The sequence below is a fragment of the Pezoporus wallicus genome, unplaced genomic scaffold, assembly GCF_028554395.1.
Source record: "Pezoporus wallicus isolate ANWC-B61680 ecotype Strahan unplaced genomic scaffold, APGP_CSIRO_Pwel_v1 contig_11996, whole genome shotgun sequence".
Classification (NCBI taxonomy): Eukaryota; Metazoa; Chordata; class Aves; order Psittaciformes; family Psittacidae; genus Pezoporus; species Pezoporus wallicus.
In genome coordinates this window covers 222,662-250,557 of record NW_026641627.1, presented here as the reverse complement: position 1 = coordinate 250,557, position 27,896 = coordinate 222,662, and the positions used below count along the sequence as shown (strand labels likewise).

Below are 27,896 nucleotides of genomic sequence, written 5' to 3'. Positions count from 1 at the left end.
AGCTCGGCGGCGGGGGGCGGCGGCCGCGCCCCCGGCGCGGAGACAAAGCCGGGGCCGAGCGCTGGAGGCGAGCGGAGGGGTCGGCCCCGCTGCGCGCACAGGCGGGAGGTGAGCGGGCGGCGGAGGGGATGGGGGGTATGCGCTGAGTCCGCGTGTGGGGCTGGCGGGGGGATGCCCACAAGCGGGTGAGCCGGTTGTGGGTCCGACCGGGGATGCTGGCGGTTCGGCGAGGAGGCTGCGGGTCCAGCCGAGGATGCCCGGGCTCCGGCGGGCGGGTTTGTGGGTCCGGCAGCGGGAGGTGCCCGCGGTCCGGTGAGCCGGCTGTGGGTCGCGGCGGGGATGCTCGCGGTCTGGCTCTGGGTTTCGGTGGGTCCAGCGGCGGGTGCACATGCTGCGGGGTGGCTCAGCGATGGGTCTGGCGGGGGATGCCGCTGTACAGCGGGGAGCACACGGGCCCGGCCGGGGATGCTGAGGGTCCGGCGGGGCGGCCCCGCCTGCCCGCAACTCCCCTTTGTTGTGATCGGGGGCTGTGGGGGGCCCCCGGGAGCGCAGGGCGGGGACAGCCGGGCTGTATGTAGGCCAGGACATGAAATATTCATCGCCCCCCTACTTTGATGTCTCCTGATCCGCTTCCCTTGGCGTGTTTGCTCACCGGTAATTCTGGGGGCTCGTGTCCAGCCCCAGTGGGCCGGGAGAGCTGTGTCCAGCCAGGCTTCTCGCTCTGCCCCTTACTGGAACTGGGGGGGTGCAGAGCTCTGCTTTGCCTGATTAAAGGCTCTATCCAGCCGGGAAGTTCCCTCATAACAGCCTGGGTGCTCCAACAACCCTTATGTGTGGCTGTGAGTGGTGGCACTGGCATGTCCCCACTGTCCCTGGCACAGTCCCTGGTACCACGGAAGAGCATCATGTGGCCGAGGTCGGCTTTCATCCTGTCTCGCTGTGCAGGAGCTCGGGCAGGCTGTGCTGCCTCCTGGGGCCGTTGGGTCGGGCATGGGGGGCAGCCTGTGGGGCTGGACCCACTGCACAGGGCTGCTGGGTACAGGGGCTGGAGTGGGGTGGTATCTCATGGCGCTGACCCTAGTGTGGTCCTGTCTGGTGCTGAGCATCGTCTCGGGGAGCTGTGCAGCCTCCTGCGTGCTTGCTGGGAAGGAGTGGGAATCTGCTGCAGCTCCCCCCGTTCTGCTGGCCCTGCACAGTGCACTGCTTCCCCAGCCCTCCCTCACCCCCGTGGCTGCTGTGCATGCCAGGGCTCAGCCCCCTGGACTCGGAGCCGGGAGGTCCCAGTCCCCATCCTGGTCCCAGTGCTGTGGAACAGCAGTAAAGGTCGTAGCTGGCAAGGAATGTGTTGTGCTGCCCTGTGTGCTGTTGGCTCACTCAGCCTCCTGGCTCCGCAGGAGCCATGCAAAGGAAGGGACGTGAAGCGGGTGCTCAGTGCAGCCGGTGTGTCCCTTGGGACAGGACCCACTGCCCCATGGCACTAGCAGCTGGGAGCAGCAATAAGAGTGCAGAGCCCAGAGGGTTCCTGGGGCAAGCACGTGCTCCAGGACAGGACAGCACATACCCAGCAGTGCTGTGTGCGACCTGAGCTGTGGGAAGGAGGCAATGAACACTTGAGTTTTCTTCCTCCCACCCGGCTGCTGCTGCCCAGAGGAGGAGGGTGATGACAGGAAGGAGCTGCAGAACTTGGTCACTCTGCTCTCAGCCGAGGAGATACCCACTGCCCGCAGTGACCAGTGTGCTGTGGGAGAACCGAGTGATGCAAACCTTGCCAAGGTCCAGCCATTAACAGTGGGGAACTATTCATCCCTGCCAGGGGAGACCCCCTCAGCACCCAGCACCTCAAACACACCCGGACCCCTCTGTGCTGGTCAGGCAAGGGAAGGCATTGGCAGGGCTCTCCAGGGAGGTGTGAGGATGGGGACATGCCGGGGCACATCCACAGTGTTGTGCTTCAAGCAATATCCTGTCTGTTCTTTCCACTGTGGGCTCCTCCTGACACCTTCCCAGCCAGAGGGGCTGATCTTGGGCTGCCCTGTGCTGAGCCAGCTGTTCTGCACCACTTCGTGCTGGCTCAGGATCTGGCCCATAGCAAAACCTTGGGCGTTGGTGTCTCTGAGAGGAGCCTCGAGCGTTGCTCCGCAGGGAGCCGTGTCTGTAATCATTAGCCAGTTAGTGCTGGTTTGTCAGCGAAGGGCACTTTGCTTGAGGGATCGAGGGTCAGTTCCTGGTTCCATGCTTTGACCTGGGAGCAGCAGTGCAGAGGCTCCTCCAAGCACCTCACCTCAGAGGCTCTGCCAAAGCACAGCCCTGTATTTGTATGTATTTATATGGGAGATGGGTTATTTGCAGGCTGGCGCAGCAGCGGCTAAGGGAGGTCCAATGTTCCCCGTCTCGATCGTTAGTGGCCTTGCAGTGCTCCCTGTGTTGATGGCGATGCCCTAGCGATGGCTCTGCCCATTTAATGACTTTGTGCCAGAGTGATGGAAAGTCACGGAGGTACCATGGGGAGGCAGAAAGGGCCGTCCCTGGAGGACCAAGCAAAGAGAAGAGCTGTGGTTTGTGGTGACCGACCTGTGTGAAGGCTCTGCTGCAGAGGCAAGAGGCTCCTTTGCTGCCTCGGTGGCACGGAGGGGTCATCACTGGTCCAGAGAGGATGGAGGCCTTTAACAGCACGGGAAGCAGCATTGCAGGCTCACCGAGGCGAGGAGGGGATGGACCATGGGGCTTCTGTGCCTCTGACATCCCGCCTGCCTCTCCCTGCTGCTGGAGCCAGGATCACGCCTGGCCTTTGAAGTCATTGCAGAGCTAAAACTCTTTATCTAATGAGACCTGAAGGACTTGGTCTGTAACCTCTCATTTTAACAGTCAGCAAATGCCTGCAACATCTGAAAGAGAGAAGGTAGGAGTGAGCAAACAGTCGGAGCTTCCTGCCAGTGCCTCTAAGGGGGGAACCCCCGAGCATCACTGGACAAAGCGCCAAGCTCCTGGCATCGCTGGGGGAAACTGGAAAGCCTAATCTGAAGCGCTATTGTTTCCTGTACTGTCTATTCTGCAGCTCGGTTTCCAACTTGTTCCTTTATCTCACGGAACAATTTCCCATGTGAGCTCACTTCCGCAGCGCTCCACATCTCGCCCTGGAGACACGTCCAGCCTCCATCCCCATTGACCAACATCCCTGTGCTGCTCTGTGCAGGAGACATCCCTTTAACGTGATGCCTGGAGAGCAGCTCGGACCCTTGCATGGGAATAAGCATCCCTGCATGGAAATAAGCATCCCTACATAGAAGTAACCATCCCTGCATGGCTGTTCCTGGGACAGGAGCATGGATCCAGTCCAAATTCCTCTTTTCAACTGCCTGTAGCTGCGGATGGTGAGGACAAACTCCCCTGGGGAGCAAAAAAATGTGCAGTGTGTCAGGCAGGGCTCACAGAAACAGCCATGCCTTTGGTCCTTCGTCTTTTAAATGGGCAGAAGCTGTGAGCTAGGCCAGTATAGAGCGTGCTTAGGAGGGAAAAAATAGTACCATGAATTGTCTGACCCAGGCCCCCGACTTGGCCCCGTGTTGGCACAGGCGACTTGGGCGCTGGCTGCAGCCGAGCTGGTGCTGCTCTGCACATGCCTCTGCACACACGTGCTTTGAAAATAGAGCCCTGAAACAGATTTCAGGAACAAATGTGGTTTGAACCTGGGCCAGGAGCCAGGACCTGCAAATCTGCGTCTTGCACTGACTTCCCTTCGGGCTATGGATCTGGCTGCGGAGCAGGGAGGTGTTGGGGAGGGCTGGGGTCTGGCAGGGCTAGCGAGGGGGCCTTACAGTTGATGTTAGTTTAGACCTTAAAGAAATCTGCCCAAGCCCTTGGCTCCAGGGGGTGTCAGTGGACGTGCAGCATCTGATGTCCCCATAGCCTGGTGTGCAGGATCATCTGGAGGAATTTGGGGAACAGAACTGGGCTTTTAAGGCAAAAATACAAGGAATGGGGGGGAGGTGTAGCGAGCCTGCCCTCGCCTTGCAGTGGGGAATGTGTCCAAGCAGATGTTGGCCCCAGTACCAGGAGGGCACCGCAGTGGCTCTGGGTCTGCAGTGGGTCAGCGCCTCTGCCACCCATGACAGGGGGGCACTTGTGACTCGGCTGTGCTGTGCTTCCTTCCCCATAATGCAAGTGTTGAAGCCGGCTCCGAGTTTCCCGGTCCCATGCCATGGTTGACCTGCTGTGGTCTCACTCCCGTGACCGTGAGGTTTCGACTGGCCCTGAGCCTGCTGTGTTAGGGCTGGATGGAGGAAAACGTGACCGTGTGCTGCAGGATAGCTTCCCCCCAGCGTGGCTGCTCCCAGCCTTCCCGATGGTGTTTGGCGTTCTCAGCCACCGAAAACCTGGGCAATGATGGTGAAAGCTCACTGCTGCGTTGCTCTCTCCAGCATGGGTGAGGTTGACAGGTCCAGGCTCTCCTGAGCCATGTGTCCCCTTTCTCCTGCCGTGCCCCAGTTTGGGGGCAGTGTGATGGTGCTAAATCAATCCTAAAAATGTCCCACCTCGGGGCATCCTTTAGCAGGATGCTGGGGTTGGAGGTGCAGCACCGGCTCTGGGTTTCGCTTGCTTCCCCACCTTGTAAGGAGCATTGCGTGCCTCAGTTTCCCCAGAGAACGCCTGGGAAGCTGGTGTCCCTGAAGCTCTACACCGAGGCTTCCCTTTGTCCCACGAGCCCCAGCTGCATTGCCCTACATTGTGCACGCACCATGGGCAGAGCTCTTTAGGCAGGGCAAATGCAATCCGACCTCCATGAAGTGCCACCGCCTTCTCACCTGCTTGGCTGTAGCCTCTTGGGTGGTGTTTTCAAGGGCTTCCTCCTCAGAGGAGCACTGACTTCTGCAGCCCTTGCAGCTCGGTGGTGCTGCCGGGTGGCAGCCGGTGGCATTGGGGTCAGGCTGTGCCGAGCGCTCTGGATGCTCCCGGGAGGAAGCGTGAGCTTGGTGACTTCTGCAGAATAAACCACCGTGAAAAGGCTGTAGGGATTGTTCCCTGCTCAGCTGGGCCCTTTCCTTCCCCTCCCGTCAGGGGAGCGTTGCAGGGAAGGAAGGCCTCCGTGTGGTTGAGGGGAAGCTGCCAGTGAGCACCCTGCTGCATCGGGCAGGGAGGGTGCCATGGGACAGGGAAAGGTGCACGTGTAGCTGCAGAAGTCACTGCCAGCAGGATGAGTTTCATGCTCCATCATCATGGACGGTTGAGTTTGGAAGTGTGTGGGGTGGAAAGAGTGCAGGGGCAGGGCAGGGAGACATGAGGGCAGCTGCCAGGAGCTGCCTGCCAACCCCTCCTGCGTGCACAGCCAGGTGTGGATGTGCACATCTGTTTGTGTACGTGCACTGATCTGTGCCATTCTTAGTGCTTGGGGATGGGGATAGCTCTGGTGCTGTGGTCTGGGTGGGCTTTGTTGAAGCCGCCTGAGCCACAAGTGATGGAAAGCAGCGGAGATGCCCTTCATCCCTTTGTTCTTTCATCCCTTCATCCCTTTGTCCCTTCATCCCATCCCTGCAGGCTCTGCCCGAGGGCGGGGAGGGGGCAGCTCCAGCTCGGCATGGTTGTTCTAGGTAGCAAGAGCAGCACGAGAGATGCCGTGGGAGAGAGAGTGCAAGGTCCATGTGCAGCTCATCCCATGCCACTGCCGGGCGTCTGCAGCCCAGGGCTGGTCCCATCCATCTCACCCATAGCTGGTGTCCGCTCCCCACAGTGCAGGACCTGGAGGGGTGTGTGGAGCCGGGCTCTCCCCTCCAGGAGGGGCAGGGATAAAAGGCTCCAGCTCAGCGTTTTCCTTTGTTTTTCATCTGCTCGGGCTGTTTATCACAAGCACTGTCTGGGGCTGCACCTCCCACCCGGCTCCTCTCCCGATGGAGCCGCTGAGCATCCCACTCACCCCAGGAGTGATGGGGTGAATCTGGAGCAGCTTTTTGGGTATGGAAATGCTGATCTCCTCCGTTTGCCCCCCAAGACCCCCCCCCCGCTTGCTTCCTCTGACGTATCCTGAGTGAGTTGCTTTGTTTTGGTGGTGCAGATGGGAGTGGCACGTATGGGGACCAGCATCTCTTGGGGCTCTGTGGAGTCCAGGCATTCCGGGCATGCCTTAACGTGGGGTCTGGTGGTGCTGAGACCAGAGCCACGGTCCTGGGCTGTGCCCACTGCAGCAGGAGCTGCTCCAGGTCTCACCATGGCTGCGGAGGTGCATTGCTGGAGGCTGATCCTGATCAGCCAGCCTTGACCCACAGCCACCCACTGTCCCCATAGCATGTGTGACTTCGGGCTGGTGGCCCCGCCATTCTCTGGAGCACGTGGCTTGTGTCAGGCAGATGCCCCAGAGTAGCCAAGGAAAACAGGCCAATAATTGGCATAAATTTGCTGCGTGGGATCCTGCTTATTTGACACTGTTCAGGGGTCTGCAAAATGGGAAGTGTTGGAAAGCGGTGATGGAGGATCCTCGGCCTCTGCTTGGGTTCTCCTTCAGACCCTCCCGTTGCAGTGAACCCCGGCACGTGTCCTGCGAAGTTCCTGTGGCTCCCAGCCAGGAGCGGGGCGATGCCCAGCGCCATGCTCAGGGTTTGTGTTGAGGGTGCCAATACCACCCCTGCATTGTCCCTTTTTTACCAGCGAGTGTTTCAGTTCACATCAGGAGGGTTGATGGGAGGTTCCCAGCCACGGGGGTCCAGCAGGACCCCTTTGTAGGGCTGGTGTGGCTGCGGCTCCATCCCGGGGGGCCGGGGGAGCTCCTCTCCTGGCTGGACTGGATGGGCTGGTTTCTCTGAAGGTGGAAATGTTTCAGCAGTGACGCCAGCGTGGCCACGGGAGGTTGGAACTTGCTCAGATCCGGAGCTTTTCTGCCTCCTGCCTGTTCCTTGCCCCCTTCCTCCCCCTGCCCTGCGGATTTGCACCTTGCCTGCACTGCCATCCTCACCCCGGGGGTGAAATTGCTGCGGTGCTGTTGGGTGCGGTGGCAGTGGTGTTTTGGCTGGATCTGAGCCACCCATGAGTCCCATCAGCCCGCCACTGCCCCTTCCCCAGGAGCTGGGTGCTGCGCTGTGCCCATCCCCAGAGAGCACCTTGAGCAGATGTCCCCTTCCAGAAAGCAGAAGCAAACTCCATTTCCTGAAGCCACAGGAGCTGCTGCAGAAATGGGAACAGAAATCCTCCTCCCTCCTCCTTCCTCCTCCTCCTCAGGCCAGCTTGTGTCACTGCATCTCTGTCACCCCTTCCAGCAGGGCTGGTCCCTCTTCCCAGTGCTTCACCTGGAGGAGGATGGGAACAGTGTTTATGTGATGGGGCTGGGGGAACCTGTAGGATTAGATGGTGGGCAGTGGGAGCTCATGGTGGGGCTTGTGTTAACAAGGCACATTTTGAGGGGTTCTGAACCCCCAATGCTGAGCTAGAGGCTGTTCTGGGCAAGCATCGCCCCATGGCTCCTGGTGGGCAGGAGCTCCAGCATCTGCTGCTGGCCTGGCTTGATGCTGGTGCTTCCCTACTCAGGGTTGATGCTTCCCGGCCCCGCAGGCACTCCTGCCCTTGGAAGCATTTCCTTTCGTTTCCTTCTGGACTTGGCAGGAGGAGAGCAGTGCCCTCATCACCTGTCTGGGAGAAGCCTGCTTCAGGTTAACCCAGGCCAAAGGCTTTGTGTGCCTTTGGAAAGCGCTTGCTGGAGCTGGTTGGGCAATTCCTGGCTTTGGCTGGTGTCCTGGTGGGAATGCTGGAAGCGCAGGCTGAGTCAGGCTGGGAGGCACTTGCAGGCATCCCTGCTCTGACCCGGAGCAGCCCCAGCGAGGTCAGGCTCACCAGCACCTGGGCAGCTTTGAGATCCCACCACCTCTCCAGCCCTGGTCCCGTGCTGGACCACCCTCCTGGTGAGAGAGCTTTTATTTCCCCATCTCTAACTGGCAGGATGCCCTTGCAGTGCAGAAAGGGATGGAGGATGCACGCTGGCTGGGAAGCGAGGTGCTTCCCTTTCCTCCCTGTGTGCAAGCAGCACACTCAGGCTGGGCTTGCAGGACCTGTGTGTTTGTTCTCCGCCTGTCCCAAAGCTCCTGCGTGGATAACAGGGGACAGTGGGGGCTCCAGGAGCCTTCGCTTTTATTTCCTCCCTGACCCCAAACACTTTCTATCTGAACATGGGGGTCTCTGTTGGATCCAGGCTCGGGGCTGGCAGAGCTGTGGGAACCCTGATTTTTGGGGTGGCTTTGTTGCTGCACAGGGGTGGGAAGGGGCGATGGGGCTGCCCACTGCTCCCTATGCAGTAAGGTAAGCCCCACAGCACAGCTCTGCGTGCAATGCCAGGGCTGCGGGTGAGCCTTGTGGCGGCTCAGCCCAGGCTGCCTGCGTCCACAGGCCAGGAGATTGAAGTTGTAGCCCTGTTGGTCCCCAGGTGCTGCAGCACAGCGATGGGGATGTGACAGGGCAATGGCCACCTTCCCTCCTCCCATCCCCTGGGGGAGAAAACAGCTTGGTTTGTGTTTGGTTGTTCCCAGTTTGTTGGCCAGATGAACATCCAGAACCTGCTCTTGTGCTTCTCGGGGGTTTGATTTGGTCTCTTAAGCCCCCTGTTTTGACGTGTCTTTTCAGAGGCATTTTGCATCGCTCCTGACCGTGACTCTCCCCCGTGCTTAAGGGGGTGAATTTGGATGGTTGACTTAATTATACTTTCCCCTCTCGTGACCCAATGGCCCCAGCTACTTGGGCTGTGGAGCTTTAATTAAGCTGGTTTTAAATTTAACGGGAGTTGACAGGGTCAGTGGGAGGGGCTGGGACTTACATGTGTGGGGAGAGTCACTGGGCCCCATGCAGCAGCCGTGCTGCCGTCCTCCACCAGCAAGTCCTTTCCTCTGGGAGAGTTTTCCATGAGCTGGGATGCCTTAACCCAGGTGCCTTTGACATGCGGTCATTGGGCAGAGTGGGGGCACCTGCCTGCAGCTTTCCCAGTTCCTGAATTGAAGCTGAGAGATGAATTGAGCATCTCTGCATCTCTCCTTCTGTTTTAAGAGTCAGGTGAGAAATGAGTGTCCCTGTGGAGGAAGGGGGCTGGAGGCACGATCCAGGCGTGCCCTTGCTGTGGCAGCTGGGCAGGGAGAGGATCTGCAGCGTCAAACCCTGGTTTATGGGGCTGGGGGAGCAGCTCCCCCTTCCCCACCAGCACCTGGGACTCAGGTGGCGCAGTGGTGCCCCACTGCAGTGGGGCTGGTAGAGATGTGCCTCTGTGTTTCCCTTCAAGAAAAGCCCAAGAGCATGGGACAGGAACTGCTTTTTCCATGGGGGACACAGTGACCTGCTGTATTCGTGTGGCTGAGCCGGTGCCCCAGCCGTGGTGTTTGCCATGGGAAAAGGCAAGACTTCAGTAGCATTTTCTGGGACCAAGGGTGAAGCCGCTGCATGAGCGTGTCTGGGGCTGTGTCTCCTACCAAAATGTGGGGAGGGAGCAGGGGGTGATGTGAGGATGGGGACAGGATGGTGTTGGCTGTTCCGGGACCACCTCACTGTGGTTATGGCAGCAATCCACCACCCCTGGCGTGGTGCTGACCTGCTGTCTGGGTGCGGGAGCATCACTGCCACCTTGTGCTGCCTGTGCTGGGGGACACAGGGGACAGCGAAGTGCCTTTTGGCGCTCGGCTGCCTGCCTCTAGCCCCACATCTCTGCTGTTAAAGGCACACCTTGTAGATGGCTTCTGTTTGTCCTGCATGGACGTGCCCTGGCTGGACACGGCTCCTGCTGGGAGGGGGTAGGTTGTGTGCACAGGGACATGGAGTGTGTCAGGGTAGGATGGGGATTGCCGCGCTCTGCTCCTTCCCATCGCCAATGCCTGTGGGCTGGGTGCTGCGAGGCTGCTTTGTCTCGCTGCCATCCTGCATGCTTCATTTTTCAGTCTGGTGCGAGACAGTTCATGTTATTAATCTCGCTGGGCCTTTGCAAGCCTCGGCTCCCACCAGCAGCTGGTGAACACTGGTGCCCCCAGCCCCTCACTCACCTCTCCCCCCGCACCCCTGCTCGGCACCCACCGGTTTCTTTGCAGCCCCAAGGACGGAGCCTGTTTTGCCGGAGACATCTCCCTCCCCAAGGCTCCGTGCCTGGTGTTGGGCCCCAGCCTGCCGCAGCCTTTCCCAAGGTTTCTGCTCCTGTCTCGCAGAAGCCGCACTGCTGTGTTGTGTCTGCTCCCAATCAGTGTCTTTTGTTAGTGTCTTTGAAAAGAAGATAAGATCGCTTCCTCCTCCGCCGCCAGCCCCGCTATCAGCCTGGCGTTACCATGGCCAGTATCCTGGAGCGATCCGATCCAGGCGCAGTGGGGAGCAGCCAGAGCAGGACTTGCTGGAGAATATTCGGTTCCCCTCGCTGTGCCTTTGCGAGAGCATCTCTGTGGGGAGGTAGGGCAGAGGATCGACCCTTTTCCTGCATCCCTACTTGCAGTTAATGTGGGGGGTACAAGCTTTTGGGGCGCGCGTGCCGGAGGAGCGGGGATGCTGGGCAGGTCAGTGCCTGGCGGGGATGCCGCTGTCTCGTGTGCCGTGGTCTGATCAGAGCTGAGTTGTGCAGCCAAGTGAGCTTCGGTTTTAATTGCTTTGGAGAGGGGAGGGCGGTGGTGGCCTCTCGGTGCGGCTCTCTGCTTGCTGCGGTCTCTGCCCTGGGCTCAGCCCCTGGCACCCTACCCTCTGGCTGCAGCTCATCCCATGGGAATGGGGGGCCTGGAAGGCTCTGGGTGCAGAAGGCAGCAGCAGAGACGGGGATGGCAGTGCTGGCAGGCTGCTCTGCCACTTTCAGCCACTAAATACCGTGTCTGCACTTGCATCCCTCATGCTCCCATTCAGCGCCAAGTGCATCCATCCGCCCTGCAGTCATGCTGGGACCTGTCCCTTTCCCTTCGGAGGACCTTGCGCCCACCACCCCAACATGTGGCACATTTGGGTTTGCCTGGTGGCTTTTTTTTGGTCCTCTTTCATCTAAACATGGGCTTGGGAGCCCAGTGGCACAGTGGCCAGGGGTGAGAGGGACACGGGCACCACGTGTGTACGCAGCACAGCCTTATTTGTATGTGCTGCACCCCAGAGTTGAGACTGCAGCTTCCCCCCCCCACCTCCCACCCTGCTGTGCAATTATTGCCACTGAATATTAGTCAAGTACAAATTACAAACCATACAAAGTCTTACAGAGCTGTCAATCAGCTGCTGCTCATTATCCTAATCAAATGCACCAAAAATAGTGACAAAACTTATTAGCAGGGGGCAGGGGGAACGCATCAAAATAAACCTGTGGTGTGGCACATCCTCTGTGTGACAGCCACTACCCCAAGCACCCACCCAGCGAGAGCGATGAGGGGGCTGCCTGGCATGATGCTGACCCCACGGAGGTTTGCTTGGTGGTTTCCACCATCACTCCACAGTGTTTGCAGCATTATAACAGTGTGCTGTGGGGCTGTGTGCTGTGCTCTGGGTAATGCACAGGCTGAGCAGGTTGGGCTGGGGCAGAGAAGGCAGTGATGGCAGCTGTCGGTGCTGGGGGGGGGGGGCAGCAGCTCCTCCTTTGGTGCTGTCTCTGTATGAGCCTTCCCCTTGCTATGCCTTCAAGGTTGATGGCCCTTGTGTGAAGGCAGGAGGCTGCTGCTGCTCTTGCTTCCAGGCTTGCTCCCAGCACGGTTAGATGGCAGGGCAGCAAAAACCTGCCTGCCCTGTCCCCATCCGTCTGGGATGTTCCTCCTGGGTGAGATGTGAAACCTGGGCTCCAGACAGGACAGGAGCCTGTGGGATGCTGCTCTGGGATATGAAGCTGGGGGTGCCACAGGGGCTGGATCCCCTTGTGCCAGGCAAGCTGAAGTCTCTGTCCAGCACTGGGTGAGCAGAGCTGGCTGGAGAGATCTTGCTGTTGGTAGAATAGCAGGGAGAAGGGGCAGTTCCTGCAGATCTGGGAGCTGGGAGGGGATGGCAGAGCCAGATGAGTGACTACCCTGGCACATCCCTGCTTCGCTTTCTGCCTGAATCTCTGCCCCAAGCCACTGCTGCTGCGAAGCGTCCCCATATCATGCACTTTTGTGGCACAAAACTCTCCTTTTTGACAGAATTGCTTTTCTGGCTGAGTCAGGGCTTGAGCTGCATGGTTCCTGCTGTAGCATCTGTGTGTGTTCTTGGCGATGGAGAAGGTGACTCTCATCCCTGGGGACAAGGTCCCCAGTTGGTGACCGACCCTCTCTGCCACCGGTCCCGGCTGTCCGGAGAGCCAGGGCCGGGAATGCTGGTGTGTCCAGGGGAACCGGCTTCGCTTCGCCCCCCGAAAACCCCTGGGTGGGCCAGGAGTGCCTTGTGCTCCCCTCTCACCCCAGGGCATCACTCGGGGTGGCTCCAGCCGCCTCCTCTCCCATCCGCGGGTGGGTTTGATGAAGTGGAGCAGAGAATTGTCCCCTCTTCACACATGAGAGATCAGAGCGCGCTGGTGGAGCTGCCGGCCCCGCGCTGGAGGGACGGAGGAGGAGGAGGAGGAGGAGGAGGAGGAAGGCAGCGGGAGCCCTGGGCGCCAGACCGTGGCGCGGGGGGGAGAGGGCGGCGGGCGCTGCGGGTGCTGCGGGCGCTGACGGCGCTGACGTCCCCTCTGTCTCGCAGGCTGCAGCGGGAGCTGAGCTGACTTTGCCGGCGGCCCCTCCCCACCCCGCGGCGAGGCTGTAGCCGGGAAGCGCTGGTAAGACACCTCCGACGGCCCGGGAAGGGGGGGACCGGGCTGCTTTGCCGAGTGAGCCCACCTAGGACAAGGGAAACCCTCCCCACCCTCTGCGGGGGGCTCCGGTCTGGGGTGCCCTGCAGCAGTCCCTTCGGGTGCTGGGTAGCGCAACCCTCCCTTCGTCCTTCCCATCCCTCGGAGCTCCCCCCGGCGTGGGGGACAGAGCTGAGGCCTCACAACTCAGCACCGCGGTGGTTTGTGCTTTGCCGCTGGCGCTGACCCCCGGAGCGGAAGGCAGGGGAGTTCCTGCAGGCTGCGACGTGCCCGGAGTGCTAATCCCCGCCGCAGGAACGCTGCTCCCTCCGCCGCCTCGCATCAGTCAGAGGCGAGCACCGGGAATGCTGGCTGAGCTCCAGCCTGTCTCCACACAAGCCTTGCGAGGGGAAGCCCTGCTGAAAGCCGAGGCACCGGCCGGGATGGGAGCGATGCTGAGCCCCCCGTCCCAGCACTGTTGGCTGTGAAAAGCACTGGAGCAGGGAAATACCCCACCAGGCATCGGCTGGGCTGCCCTGGCTGGGGTGCAGGCGGCTCTGAGCATGCCTGCAGCCTGTTTCACGTACAAATACCCTACATTAGACGTAAATACAGTGGAGCCGCTGGTGGTCGGTATCTTTTGCAGTCCCACAGCTCCTAGCGATGCTGCTGGGGTGTGATGGGAGCTGCCACACCAGGCAATGGGTTCGTTCACTTCCTTCTCTGCCCCTTGGCTCTGGGGGTCTCATTGCCAGCTCTGCTGAAGGCAGAGGGGTCTCTCCCTGGTGCCCCCCCCACGGGGATCTGACTGCACAGCACATTCCTGCTGTCTTTGATAACTCCTCTGCCAGACTCTTGCACAATCCCTGAGTCCTCCAGGACGAATTTGCACCCTTTCCTTGCCGGCTGCCAGCGCAGCGATGTGGGGGCTGCACGGGCTTTCTGGGCCCCCCACTCTTCCCTGGGTGAAGGCTGGGAATGTTCTCCCCGGGGCAGCCGCAGGGCTGAAGCTACATGGTCACACTGGCTGAGTTCCCTGGGACTCGGAGCGGGGACAGTACGAGGCTGCCAGTGCCACTGGGCACGTTTTGGGGTTGCCAGCCTACATTGTGCAGTAGCCATGCTGAAGCAAGTGCATGCAGGTGTTTAGGAGCAGGAGAGCTCAGAGCAGGGATCGCTGCTCTGTAGCCTCTTCCCCAGAGGCTTGTGCCTCCTCCTCATCTCCCATCTTAGGCTCCTGCAGCCAAAGCCCCAAGGGCTGGATTTGGTGACCATCATGGACCCAGCAAAGCCCTTGCAAAGGGTGATCAGCACCCAGGCACAAGCTGGGAGCTTGTGTTGTGTATGGAGATCTCTCCCTCCCCAAAGCCACTGTGCAAGGAGGGATGAACTCACTGGCTGTGATGTCCCTGATCAGGACATGCCTGAAGGATGCATGTTCTATGCCTGCAGGCTAATGGCTGTGTAGGGAGGACCCCCCCTTGCTTTGGGGACATTGGGGAAGTGCCTGGGGGATCCACTCTCCCTTTCCTGTGCTCTGCTCCCGGCTAATCTCTTATAATGACTATTTTATACTCTTGATTTGTCTCATGATGCTGGTAAATCAGTTGCTGGCCTAGGCTGGCAGCCCCGCGGGGTGCACTCAGGGGATGCTCGTGGCCCCAGAGTGCTGCTAAATCCACTGCCCGGGCTGGGTGTTTTCCTGCCTGGGGAAGTGCTGCTTCCAGGGGAAACTCTGAGCAGCTCTGCCCTTTGCTCACGGTCGCGTGGGCAGTCACAAGCTGCACGGTCACAGCCGAGCCGTGTCCCGCTTTCCTCCCTGTGCATCCCGGGAGCACCAGCGGGTACCGGAGCCCAGGGTGGAGGTGAGCAAAGGGATGGGGAGGATCCCATGGTGAGATCGCTTTTCTTACCAATGGGGGCTTTTTCTCCTTGTTTCTGAGGTCCTGCTTTCCTCCTGCAGTTCTGCTTTAGCATCTTCTGCACCAGGCTTTTAAAAGCGTGTTTATTTATGGGACGGACTCTTCCTCTTTGCCACGGGATCTGTCTCTGGATTGCCGGCAGTGACGATTTGCAAGTGTAAAGCTTATGATTGACCTTCCCTTTGCTCTGAGGTCCCCAGAGCCCAGCACAGATACGCGTGGGCCGTGTCCCATGGCAGATAGAGGCATTGGTCCCTCCCTCCTTGTTGCCTGCGTGCATAAGAGGAAGAACGGCTCCGCTCCCTGTTGGAGTGTCTGCTGTAGCCATACCCAGCCCCAAAAATCACTTTGTTCTGATTCCCAAACCCTGGCAAGGTCTGATCCCAACTACCAGCATGGTTGCAGGTGAAGCAAACCTGTGTGGGAGCGGGACAGGGAATGCTGCTGGCCCCCTGTGCAATTTGGGAGCTGGAAAACAGCACATGGAAGTTGGGTTCTTTGGGATATAAGCCCTGATTGCCAGGCAAAGCCCTCGCCATGGGGAGGGGAGCTGGGAGGGGAGCAGAGCTTGTGCCTGGCACCCCTAAGCTTCCCCATGGCAGGAACTGGAGGGCTTTACCCCACCTCTGCTGGGGCTGTGGAGGCTGCTGGAGCTGCCCCGTGGCCCCGGCCCCACTCATGGGGGCTCAGCCCAAGCCTCTGTCAAAAGCTGGCTTAGAAAAGCCATCTGTTGGGTGAGGCTGAGCCCTTGGCAAAGCCTCACGGGTGGCTGCATCCAGGTCTGCACCCCGCGGGCAGCGGCTGCCTCCTCCATTCCTTCTCTGCTTGTTTGTTCTTATCGGAGATATTTTCCTCCTTGGTTGTCTCCACCTCCCTTTTCCCTCCTGCCATGCGTGATGTAGCGTAAATATTTCCTTCCATAGCTTCAGGACACTGCTGGGTATCCTGCTATCTTTGGAGACTGCAAATAATTCCCTTCCTTCATTTATATCGTTACCTTGAAGGTATTTATAGAGCATGATCTTGAGTGGAAAAGAAGGCATGTCTATATATAAAGACAAGATCCCAGCTGCTAACTGCCTGAAACTGCTCCTGATTTCAACTTTTATCTTTATATATTTTATTTGCTTTGCGGTTTGGACTTCACAGGGCCATCCTCAGCATTTAAATCCCCATCCTGAGCAAGCAGAGTGATGCAGCTATGGGTTCTCCAAATATCTGCAGTTGGAGTTATCCAAACTCATGAATATTTGCCCAGGTTTTGTCTTCTCCTGTCCGTGCCCTGGTACAAGTCCTTGTGTAGGAGGAAGGGTGGCTGTATGGGATGCTGAGTTGCATCCCATGGCGGTGCCTGGCCCTGGAGCAACCATGCTCCCAAGCACCATGCTCCACACTCAGCATCCGCCCTCCCTACGCCCACAGCTAAGCATGCTTCCCTCTCCGCTCCCTGTGTTTTCCTGGCTGCTGTGGCCATGCAGGAGGTGGCTTGGTGTTAATGAGGAGCGACGCTATCCCAGGGCAAGGGCAGGATGGCCAGACTGCCTGGCAGCTGGTGCTTGAACAGACTCCAGAGGTCGTTTTGTTTCCTAGTGGGCAAGTGTCTGTCACACAAGTCCTGGGAAGCAGCTTCTTAGTAATAATGATGATGATAATAATAATAATAATAATAGTCTTCTGTGTGTCTGTCTCCTCTAGCCTGGGACCATGGGGAGCAGCAAGAGCAAGCCCAAAGACCCCAGCCAGCGCCGGCGCAGCCTGGAGCCCACCGACAACACCCACCATGGGGGATACCCAGCTTCACAGACCCCCAGCAAGGCGGCTGCTCCCGATGCCCATCGCACCCCCAGCCGCTCCTTCGGGACCATGGCTGCCGAGTCCAAGCTCTTTGGAGGTTTCAACACCTCCGACACGGTCACGTCGCCGCAGCGTGCCGGGGCGCTGGCGGGTTGGTGTGGGCTGGGCACGGTGGGGGGGGGCTCGGTTGGGTCTTTGTGGGTTTGGTTCCAGGTTCTTCTCGTGATGATGGGGTCTCCTGCTTTTGGGCAGGAGGGGGAGCAGGTCTGTGTCTTACTGGCTGGTGGGAGAGGAGGGTCCGGTGACTGAGTGCTCTGTGTCGCAGGTGGAGTCACCACCTTCGTGGCCCTCTACGACTACGAGTCCCGGACCGAAACGGATTTGTCCTTCAAGAAGGGAGAGCGCCTGCAGATCGTCAACAACACGTGAGTGTCCCTGTCCCTGCAGCCGAGCCCGCGTGGATGAGCTGCCACCGTCCTCCCTCCTGCGGAGCCCCGAGCCTGGCCCCAGCCCTCCCCAGAGATGGGTGCTCAAAGAGGGATATGCCAAAACTCGCACGGCTGCAGTGACTTGGCCGAGGACACCGGTGCTGGAGGCAATCATTCACCTGCTCCCACGTCCTCCCAGCCCTGCTGCTGGTCACTGTTGCCTTGCAGCCTTGTCACCAAGCCACCTCCTCTGCTTGCTGGCCAGTCCGTGCCCTCCAATGCAGAGCCGTGTCCCCATGGGTCCCCTGTCCCCAGCAGCACTCAGCTCCCTCTCCTTTGCTTGGACACTCTCAGCTTTGTGGGTGCCTTCCCCTGTGCTTGCACGGTGTCTCTGATCTCAGCCTCTCTCTTGACTCTTCTCTCTCCTCTGTGCCATGCTGTCGTTTAGGAGAAAAGTGGATGTCAGGTGTGTATTGCAGATTATTACTATTATTATTGTTAGCAATCTTAAATGCCAAAAGCCCTTCTGCTGCCCATAGGGCAAGGTTGGGAGGAGCGGGGCTGGGAGGAGATGGTTGCCCAATGGTTTTGTGGGGCAGAGCAGGGAGCCCCTTCCTGTGCCAGGGCTCTGCTCTATCCAGCACTGTGTCCAGGAGCTCTGAACCCAGCCTGCTTTCCTTGTCTGTGCCTGGCACCCCCCTGCAGTCCCTTTCCAGTTGGCTCTCTGCTCCTTCCTGGCCTTTTTTGCTTTTATTTTTGCATTTTTAAATGTTACTTTGATTTTTTGTGAGTGGCTCAGGGGACTCAAGCACTTCTTTAGAGATCTGGCTCCTGCTTGTTTGCTCTCCATCCTGGTTGTAACAGCACACCCATCACTTGCTTCGTAGAGCAGGGCTGGAAGATGCTCCAAACCTGATCCTGTATTAAACCCATGTGTGCTCAGTCCTAACACATGGCATACACAGTCTGGAGCCTGGCAGGAGGAGCCAGTGTCAGGTCTGTGGGGTCTGCAGCTCCTGCTGGTCCCTCCACTGCTTCCTCCCAACCTGGGCACCCAAAACAGCTCTGCACGGTCAAAGGGTGGAAAGACGAGGGAACATCCCGGGGGTGATATTTCTGCTGCAATGGCTGGGCAGTGTTGCACAAACATGTTTTCAGTCTGATCCTTGTTCTCCTTGTTCCAATGCTGTTTATTAATGGTAATTCATTTAATCCATGAAGTCCAGGATGTGCAGGGCTTCAGCGCTTCAAGAAAAGCCTGGATTTGGGGGGTTTGGTGTGTCTTGCTTTCACAGCCTCAGCAGTGTGTTAGCCCCAGGCTTGGGTTCTGGTTTGGGCTGTTACAAAGTGAGCTCTGACCATTGGGGGTCCAGATTGGGCCCATTTAGGAGTGTTTTTTCTTTATGCTTTATACCACTTACGGGGTTTCCATCCTTCTTGTTTCTCTGCTACTGTTTGTCAAAGGCTCGGTCAGAGGGAAGGGTCGGGGTGTAATGGGCTCTGGGGAGCAAAAGGGCTCTCTTTGGCAATGCAGCCCATCAGTGGAAGTGCAGATCTGGTTGCTGACCTTCCTGGTGTCTGCTATGGCTGTGTGGATGGGATGTCTGCAGGCAGAGAGGCAGTGCAGGAAGCTGTGCAGTTGATGCAGTGCTCAGAGGGGTAAATGTCTCTTCTCACTGAGTGCCTGGGGATGGTCCGGGAGCTGCTCCAGCTGCTGTGCTTTGGGGACAGCAAAAGGCAGGCATGGGATGGATGTCCCCTTCCTCTGGGCTCCATTGGCAGGGCACAGTGGGTGCCCTGGGGGTGTTGGAGAGTGCTTGGGGTCAGCCTGGGAAGGGCTGCAGGAGCCCATGGCTGTGACTGGCCACCAGCAACTTTGCAGGGAGGCTGCAGGTTTTGGATCCTCTGAGAGGGCTAGGGTTGGGTACAGGAAGGGGAGAAGCCTCTGTGTCACTGCAGCAATCCAGCAGAGCTCAGGCTGTCTGCAGTGACCCTCCCTCAGCCTCCTGGATGGGCTGAATACATACACCCCCCCAGGGCAGAAAGACTCTCATGGTACTATTTCCAATGGAAGGAGGTCTCCTCCCAGCCAGCTGGCAGCCAGCAGGGATGTGGTGGGGTATTTTGGGTAAGATTGTGCAGGGAATTGTTGAAATGCTTTGTTTTGATGATGATGATGATGATGATGATGATGATTTATTTTTTTTCCCCCGCTGAGACATTTTTGGAATCGTTTGTGTTTGCTGCATTCCCAGCCTGCAGCCCTGCAGTCCGAGCTGGAATAAAGCCACAAGGCAAAAGCTGTTTTCTCTGGTCCCATGGGAAAGGAGCGCAGGCAGCCTCCTGTCCCCTTTGGAGCCACCTCAGGAAAGGTGGCTGGGCAGCAGCTCTGGCTGGGGAGCCCAAACTACCTGAGTGAGATGTGCTGGGGCTGGAAGAAGCTAAAACACCACCTGGGGCTACTGCAAGCCTGGGGGTGGGCTCCCAGATGGCTGCAGAGCCCAAGTCTCTGGGTAGGAGATGATGCCCAGAGGGTCCTCGCTTTCCCTCCCTTGACACCATCACAGGGAGCTGGGGGCTGTGTCCAGCTTCTCCCATCCACTCCAAAGCATCACTGGTTTAGCTGGGACGAGCAAAAGTCACAAGCTGCTGGTGTGTCTGGAGCAAGGATGGAGGTTTACACATCTGCAGGGGCCGGGGACAGGTCTGGATGTGGGATCTGCTGAGTGTTCTAGTGGTGATAGAGGTTATGAAGGCTTTTCTGTGGAGTGTTTGTGGACGTCGTCCTGCCAAGTTCTTGCATCCTTGTGGTGCTGTTCCCATGAACGCAGTTTTCCCGTAGCCTCATCTCCCTCCTGGTCAGGATAAATTGACTCTGTCTTTGAAGGGTGAGCAGATGCAGGTGGTGGGAGGAAGCTCTGCTGGCTGTGGGGAAGGGGAAGCCACCTCCTGCTGTCCTGTTGTCCTTTATTTGTTGTCCTTTCCTGCCCTGTCCTGTGCAGGAACCTGCAGTGAGGAGGGCAGAGCAGTGAGGAGGCTCCCGCACCCTGCCAGCTCCTGGGGACATGCTTGGGGCCGTTGTGCCTGGGGCAGGAGGGTGATGGGTCAGCCCCAGGTGCTGGGGATGGCAGAGGGGCTCCTGCAGGGCAGAGCTGTGCTCAGGACAAGCACGGCGGAGTGCCTGGCTCTGTGTGAGCTGCACTCATGGCTGTGCAAGTGCATCTCGTGGTCAGGGGCTGCAGCCATGCAGGGGGCCTGTCCCAGTGGCACCCAAGCTGGATGGAGCTCACTGCATCCGCGCTGGGCATCACTGCAGGATGGGTCTCACCCGCCTGCCCAAACCTCTGCCCCATCTCTTGCTTTTCTGCAGCCTGTGTTTAACAAACTTGGGGTTTCCTGGTGCTTTTTTTAACTACTGCCATCATTCTGTTGCTTTTCCCCATTGCCCCTTCCTCCCCTTGCCTGTTGCTGCCTTGGATCCCCAATGCTTCTCAACCTCCAGCCAGACCCTGTTGGCATTCAGGTGGCTCCAGAGGTATTTTGGCTCTGACTGCCCAATTTATGTTTAAAGCATCCCATATGTGGATGGGTTGCCTTGATACCAAGAGCTTGTCCACATGGAGCCACAGGCAGGGTCTGGCAGGAGGAGCTTTCCTGGCCAGGGTCTGGGGGCTGCGGGGCTGGCCAGGGTGGCTCCTGGCTTCACACTGAGTGTGTTTTGGTTCTCTTGCAGGGAAGGTGACTGGTGGCTGGCTCATTCCCTCACTACAGGACAGACGGGCTACATCCCCAGTAACTATGTCGCGCCCTCAGACTCCATCCAGGCTGAAGAGTAATTGCCATCTTTTAGACAGTTTAAAGACAAGGGATAGCAAACGCACTCTGAGTGCTCCTCCTCCCCCTGCCCCTCTCGTGGGTTCTTCCTTCGTGTTATTTTTGCCTGCTTTGAATTTGCAAACCCCTTAAATGTTTTCCAGCCTTTCTTTAAGACCCATAGCAGAGAGGTGCGGTGAGCTTGTGCCGTGGAGGGATGAGCAGTGGCATGGCAGGGGCCATGGTGGACCTGTTATGCTTTCGGTCTGGTTTTTAGTCTTCTGCATGGACACCCATCTATGTGTGAGGATGCTGCCTGTGCAGATCAGGCTGGGCACAGAGGTGACCGTCACACAGGGAGAGCAGGCAGGGGATGTAAGTCCCAGCGCAGGTGACACCTATGTCATAGGATCACAGACTGGTTTGAGTTGGAAGGGACCTTGAAGCTCATCCAGTTCCAACCCCTGCCACAGGCAGGGACACCTTCCACTAGAGCAGCTTGCTCCAAGCCCCTGTGTCCAACCTGGCCTTGAACACTGCCAGGGATGGGGCAGCCACAGCTTCTCTGGGCACCCTGTGCCAGTGCCTCAGCACCCTCACCCACCCCCAGGCAGCAGCATGCTGTCCCCCCAACAAGAGCTCGAGGGCTTCAGGGGTCCCTGGAGCCCCTCCTTTGGGGAGGCTTTTGGAGTTCAGGCGTTCCATGCTGTGCGGTGCAGGCTGTTCCTTGGTTGATGCTGTGTGTGGGCATGGTGCACCCCAGTACGGTACCCCCATGGTACACCACGGTACCCATAGCCCGAGCCCAGAGACACAGCCTGTGGTCTCTGCAATGTGCGGTGGGGAGGCGATGGGCAGGCAGGATGCTGGGGCTGAGCCATTGCCTCGCTCTCGCAGGTGGTACTTTGGGAAGATCACGCGCCGCGAGTCCGAGCGGCTGCTGCTGAACCCCGAAAACCCCCGAGGGACCTTCCTGGTGCGGGAGAGCGAGACCACGAAAGGTGAGCGGGGATGGGGAGGACCAGCCCGGGGAGCCCCTCTCCGCACCAGTGGGGCACCACACAGAGCCCCCGGTCCCCTCGGCCACTGCATAGTCCCAGGTCTGAAGTGCACGGAGAGGGAGAAGGAGGAAAGAGTTGAACCTTGTGGACAGGACCAGCAGGCAGGATGCTCTTTTTCCTGTTCTTTAGTGGGTTTTGTGGTGTTTGTTTGATTTTGGGGTTTGGGAGGTGGTTTTTTTACACCCCCAAGGAGGTGGGTTTGGTTTTTCCTAGTCCCCAGTGGCAAAATCTTGGGTATGTGCTTCCTGGGCAGCCAGGCAGAGGTACTGCTGAATCTTTGGGTCCTTCTTTCAAATCTAATGATTCTTCGTCGCTGTTTCCTGTTCCCCAAAAGTGCAAGTTGTGATCTTCATGGTTCGGCTGCCTGAGGATGCTGTTTCTTACCTACAGATGTGGTTTAGTTTGCCTCCAAAAGGCACCTTTGGGAAAAGCTCCTTGATGTTCCTTTCTGTTTTGATGCCTTAAGCTTGCCACTGTTTAGTTTATCCTGGTGGAAACAGCTCATTCAAGCAGCACATAAATCTTCCTTTCTGTTACTTGTGGAGTGCAGTGTTGCTCTCCTGTGGCCAGAGGAGGGACAAGCTGCCACAGTGATGCCAATGGTGGGATTTGTGGAGGAGGGAGTTGGGTCCCTCGGCCGCTTGGCTCCCCTCTGAGATGTTGGGGTTGTGGGTCAGCAGCTGCCCCCAGCCTGGTCCTGTCCCCTGCTTCTGTGTCCCCTCATTGCTGTCAGGGCCATGTTCATCCCTGTGCCATGGGAGCTGCTCACCCTCCTGCTGGGCCCCCAGAACCCAGTGGGGTCTCTTGCTTGGTTCCAGCATGGGGGACATGCTCCATCCCTGTGTGCTGGCTCCTCTGGGAGTGGGTCCCAGCCAGGAGCAGTATTTCTTGGGGAGGAAGCATCCGTGGTGCTGTGCACCGGGGAGAGGGACCTGGGGGGGGGGCTGGAAGGGATGATGCCTCTTGTTAGCATGGCTGATGAGGATGCTGGGGGAGCAGTGGGCCCAAATGACTGACCCCACAGCCACCTCCTTCTGCAGCGGGGGTCTCCAGGAGACCCTCGTCTCTGTGCCAGCCTGGCTGGGGGCGGTTGTGGTTACATGGTGTGGCTGTAACCAGGCTGTGTGCCAGACACCCCCTCCCTGGCATGAGGAGCTGCTCCCCATCCTCTGCTTTCGGGGGGAAGCAGCAGCCTGCACGCCCAGTCCTACCCCCCTGCACGCACCCCCTGGGTGGGACCCCATGGGGGGCACCCATCTGTGGTGCATCCTCCCCAACCCCTCCATCCTGCCCGCAGGTGCCTATTGCCTCTCTGTCTCCGACTTCGACAACGCCAAGGGGCTCAATGTGAAGCACTACAAGATCCGCAAGCTGGACAGTGGTGGCTTCTACATCACCTCCCGCACCCAGTTCAACAGCCTGCAGCAGCTCGTGGCCTATTACTCCAGTGGGTAGTCACTTGGGGTCCCCGTGGGGTCTGGGGGATGCCCTGGTTCTGTGCCTGCCCTCAGTGCAAGATAGGTGCTGCTGAGAAGCCAGCATGGGGTTGGGGGACCCCAAACCAGTTGAGGGGGGATGCTGGTGAAAAGCTGGTTGGGTTTTAGGGGAGAGGGTGAGGGTTTGGGTATGGGGTCTTTGCGGTGCTTCACAGGGAAGATGTGGGGTAAAGATGTCATGTGCCTAAATGCCCAAGTGTCACCCTGGCGTTGTCCCCTCCTGTGCTAGAACACGCCGACGGCTTGTGCCATCGTCTCACCAATGTCTGCCCCACTTCCAAGCCCCAGACCCAAGGCCTTGCCAAGGATGCCTGGGAAATCCCCCGGGAATCGCTGCGGCTGGAGGTCAAGCTGGGACAGGGCTGCTTCGGAGAGGTGTGGATGGGTAAGGACCATTCCCACCCCCCTGTCCCCGTGTCACTGACCGCATCCTCTCCCCAAGTGCCCAGAGCCTGCAGTGGCGTGAGGGAGCAGGCGAGGGATGGGCCCCCTGCCCCATACACGTGTCCTGAGCAGCGTGTCCTGTGCACAGGGACCTGGAACGGCACCACCCGGGTGGCGATCAAGACGCTGAAGCCTGGCACCATGTCCCCGGAGGCCTTCCTGCAGGAAGCCCAGGTCATGAAGAAGCTCCGGCATGAGAAGCTGGTTCAGCTCTACGCCGTGGTTTCAGAGGAGCCCATTTACATTGTCACTGAGTACATGAGCAAGGGTGAGCGCAGGAGGGATGCTGGGGGAGGCTGAGGTCCTGCGCTCCTCTGCACTGCTGTGACTGTGGTCTTCCTCGCAGGGAGCCTCCTGGACTTCCTGAAGGGTGAGATGGGCAAGTACCTGCGGCTGCCCCAGCTCGTGGATATGGCAGCTCAGGTGGGTTTGTGCATCCCCAGGCCTCCTGCATCCTCTTCCAAAGGCAGTGGCTGCCCGAGCACCTCGCTGGGCTGCTGGGGCTGTGCCCTGTCGGGTGGTGAGGTTCTCTGCAGCCTCCCTGCGGTGGTTTCCACCATCCCCAATGGGTGCTCAGCCCAGAGCCAGGCTGCAGGCAGGGACCATCATTTGCCTGTTGCTGCAGACCTGTATCCGTGTGGGTTTTGTTGGGCAAGCAGTTGTTCCCACACCCGAGGAGGGGTCTTGCTGCAGAGCTGCTCCCCTCGGCAGTGCTGGGTGCTCCCCGGGGATCCTTGCGTCACCCCACCAGCCTTGGTGCCCCATGTGTTGGTCCCCACAGATCGCATCCGGCATGGCCTACGTGGAGAGGATGAACTATGTCCACCGGGACCTGCGGGCAGCCAACATCCTCGTGGGGGAGAACCTGGTGTGCAAAGTGGCCGACTTCGGCTTGGCCCGGCTCATCGAGGACAACGAGTACACTGCTCGGCAAGGTGTGTGCCCGGTGCTCCCGGGGGGAACCAGCACCAGCACTGGTCTCTGCTCCCCAGGGCTGTGTGTTGCATCTTGGCACAACACAAGGCCCTGGTTGCAGCCCCTCACCCTGCCTCTCCTGCAGGTGCCAAGTTCCCCATCAAGTGGACAGCCCCCGAAGCTGCTCTGTATGGCAGGTTTACCATCAAGTCAGATGTCTGGTCCTTTGGCATCCTCTTGACTGAGCTGACAACCAAGGGCAGAGTGCCATACCCAGGTGAGAGCTGGTAGCTGCCAGTGGAAGCCCCATCCCCATTGCAGTGCCCCAGTGCTTGCCCCCAGCACTCAGTGGCCCCAGGGCCATCTTCGCAGAGGAGTAAACTGGTGCAAAGTTTCTCCTGCACTTTGGGCAGGGATGCAGGGATGGTGGGCTCTGGGGTAAGCTGCTCCTGCCCAGGTCACATCCTGCTCTGCTGGGGCTGGGTGAGCAGGGTCACAGCCACCCTGTCCCACTGTAATCCCTAAGCAAGGTGATGGACTGGCAGGGACAAGCGCTCTTGGGCTGGGGGGTCACCAGGGTTTTCCCATAAGGCTCATCCCAGCACGATGTCTTCTGGGAAAGGTGAGGTGCAGGATCTGGCCTGGCTCTAATCAACACCCTGTCTCCTCTGGCCGCACACAGGGATGGTGAACCGGGAGGTGCTGGACCAGGTAGAGCGGGGGTACCGCATGCCCTGCCCGCCCGAGTGCCCCGAGTCCCTGCATGACCTCATGTGCCAGTGCTGGCGGAAGGACCCGGAGGAGCGACCCACCTTCGAGTACCTGCAGGCTTTCCTGGAGGACTACTTCACCTCGACAGAGCCCCAGTACCAGCCTGGCGAGAACCTATAGACCCGGGGCTCCTCCTGGCACCAGGGACGCTGCCATCCTCGCTATGGGGTGCCGGGGGCTGGCCGCCCCAGCGAGGGGCTGGATTTTTGTGGAGCAGCCCTGAGGCGGGATGGGGCATCGTGTCCGGATGCGGCCAGGAGAGGTTCTGGGTGTCCCCATCGCTCATTAAGACTTCTGGCCCGTGTTTAACGAAGCGGTGCCGTCCCGCTGGCGAGAGGAGCCTGTGGGTGCCGGCAGAGCCGGCTCGGAGGGCGAGCGGAGCATCTCTTGATGAGAAACTTGGCTTCTGGGAGACCTTTTCCCTCCCCAGCAGCTCTGGGGTGAGCCTGGGGGAACTGTGGGACAGCGTCACCCCACCTCAGACACATGGCCCCGATCTCCTGCACCCCCTTTTTAAATCAGCACAAATCTCCCTGCCCTTCACCCATCCCAGCACCCCCGTCCTTGGCTCTGGTTCTCCTGGGAGCGCTGGCAGGGCCGTTTCACCATGGGGAAGGCACAACCTTGTTTGGATGGGGTGATGCACTGGTGTGGGTGGCAGCAGAACACTGATGACCCCTGCTCCTCGGGCATCCCTCTGGCACTGGGAGTACGACATGTGGCTGCTCATGGCGCCGGTGACCAGAACCATCCCATGGGAGCACCCGGGTGCACGTTCACATCTTCCAGCTGCATCTGTTCCCCCAAGGGACCTGTTTGTTTCACATGGGAGCAGCACTGGGGGTTGCCAGCAGAGCCCTCGCCCAGCCCTGTCACCCTGGCGGCACTTTATCCCACTGAGCATTCCTGGTCTTCCAGCCGCCCCTGGGAAGTTCACCACAGCCCCCCCCCCTGCCACCCTCCCCAGCTCTGCCACCAGCAGCATCCTCTGGGCTGGCCCTGCCACCAAAGCCGGTGCCACCACAGGCTGGGTGCATGGCACGTGTGGCTCTTCAGGGTGTGTGAGTGTTTTTGGGGAAATACTCATCTTTCACAGATGCTTTTGTCCACCCCGTATGTTTTTAGCTGCCTTCCCTCTACCCCTCACATCTCAACCACTGGGCTGCAGTCCCCATGCAGTGGGAGCATCCGCAGCCATGGGCTGCCATCCTGGAGGAGAGTCCTGGGGAACGCTGTGCTGTACCATTTGCATCCTCTTCTCCCCCCTGCTTGTTCCCAAGGGCCTCAGCCCTGTTTCGGTGGTGGGTGGCTCGCCAGGCTCAGTTTTGCCCCCCCCCCCCATCCCATGGGGCTGAACCCCAGTGGGGTGGCACCAGCCCCTGCACTCTTCTGTCCAGCACCTGCTTGTACATAGCCCCCAAGCGGTCCCTGCACCCTCCCAGACATGACTTCGTTGCATGTGTTGCTTCTTCCCCTCTCCTGTGGCTGTTCCCAGCTGGAAACCCTTCGCCATGGTGGCTCACGAGGCTTTGCTCCATCACCTCTTGGGTCCTGGGCGTCCTGGCTCAGAAACAAGCTGGGGGCTGTTTGGATGCTCTCCTGCACCAGGGGTGGGATGGGGACTGGACGAGGTGGTAGCACACACCGGTGTGAAGGACCCAGGAAGGGAAGCCAGCAGCTTTACCTACCTCGTGGTCCTTGGGCTTTCTTTGCCACCCCATTACTTGTGGGATTGGGTTTCCCCCCCAGCACAGCCTCCTTGCAGGCAGCAAATCCCAAACCATCTGTCACCAGCCCTTGCTGCAGTGCCAGTGTCCCATGAAAGCCGGGTGGGAGCTGAGCATGAGCATGGGAGTGACCAAAACCACCTCCCAAACTTGCACCAGAGCAGGGCCCAGGCACGCCACTGCTCCCACAGCTCGCCGGCTGCTTATTTATGAACCGAGTGCTCGTTGGGTTGGTTGGTGGCTCCTTTTTAATGAGTAAAACCCTCAAAATCGGCTTGAACAGACTGCAGCAGGATGGAGAGATCCTGCTGGCTTGGAGAACAGTGACTGGTTTAATGGATTGTTGGTTTTTAATCATTTGGGGACCTAGAGCCTTTTCTCCCCACGCTTCCTCACAGGTTTGCTGTGCCTGCGTTTGGGCAGGGACCCTCCAAGATGTTCTGGGTCTTCCCATGTTTGCATCCCTGGGACAGGCGGCTGCTGCATCCCCATCAGCGCTGCCAGAGAAGCCCCGTCCCGTGGCTGTGCCATAGCTCTGCCTGTGCGACACAAAATCCCCAGCACCGGGAGAAACCCCTTAAAACCAACGTGCGGAAGCCAGATTTGACCCAAAAGCTGGGGGGAGAGAAGGCAAACGCACATGTTCAGTTTGGCCTTTGGTTGTCTGCAGCACGTACGGGGTCTTGCACACACGCAGCAGGATGGGAGCAGGCTGAACCCGGTGGTTTCGTTCTCTGGCTCTTCCCAGCAAGCGGCAGAGCAGGAGCGCAGCCTTGGCGCAAGGAGCACCCTGGGCTGGTTTGATTCCCCATGGCTTTTGGCAAGCTC

General features: G+C 59.1%; 2 protein-coding genes across 4 annotated transcripts in view; one reads left to right on the top strand and one right to left on the bottom strand.

Moving 5' to 3' along the window:
- The window catches only part of STK4 (serine/threonine kinase 4), a 279,445-nt gene that overhangs the window by 63,492 nt on the left and 188,057 nt on the right, over nt 1-27,896 (bottom strand). The window lies entirely within an intron of this gene.
- SRC (SRC proto-oncogene, non-receptor tyrosine kinase) lies at nt 6-27,340 on the top strand. 3 transcript variants are annotated; one of them, XM_057424627.1, is made up of 14 exons: nt 6-108; nt 12,610-12,685; nt 16,315-16,564; nt 16,739-16,838; nt 17,290-17,307; nt 20,575-20,673; nt 21,552-21,655; nt 23,013-23,162; nt 23,441-23,596; nt 23,744-23,923; nt 24,002-24,078; nt 24,437-24,590; nt 24,716-24,847; nt 25,253-27,340. In XM_057424627.1, exons 3-14 carry the CDS (start codon nt 16,324-16,326, stop codon nt 25,459-25,461), a joined length of 1,620 nt encoding a protein of 539 aa, XP_057280610.1. In that variant the 5' UTR covers nt 6-108; nt 12,610-12,685; nt 16,315-16,323; the 3' UTR covers nt 25,462-27,340. The 3 variants fall into 3 exon arrangements, with proteins under 3 accessions (XP_057280610.1, XP_057280612.1, XP_057280611.1); XM_057424629.1 differs by lacking the exon at nt 17,290-17,307; XM_057424628.1 differs by lacking the exon at nt 12,610-12,685 and having other exon boundaries at nt 15-108.

What these genes read in the sequence shown, in the direction of transcription:
- SRC (XM_057424627.1), top strand. Translation starts at nt 16,324, where the DNA reads ATGGGGAGCAGCAAGAGCAAGCCCAAAGACCCCAGCCAGCGCCGGCGC. An exon ending in GCTCGTGGCCTATTACTCCA is followed by an intron (nt 23,163 to 23,440) that starts GTGGGTAGTCAC and finishes CTCCTGTGCTAG; the next exon opens with AACACGCCGACGGCTTGTGC. An exon ending in CTTCGGAGAGGTGTGGATGG is followed by an intron (nt 23,597 to 23,743) that starts GTAAGGACCATT and finishes TCCTGTGCACAG; the next exon opens with GGACCTGGAACGGCACCACC.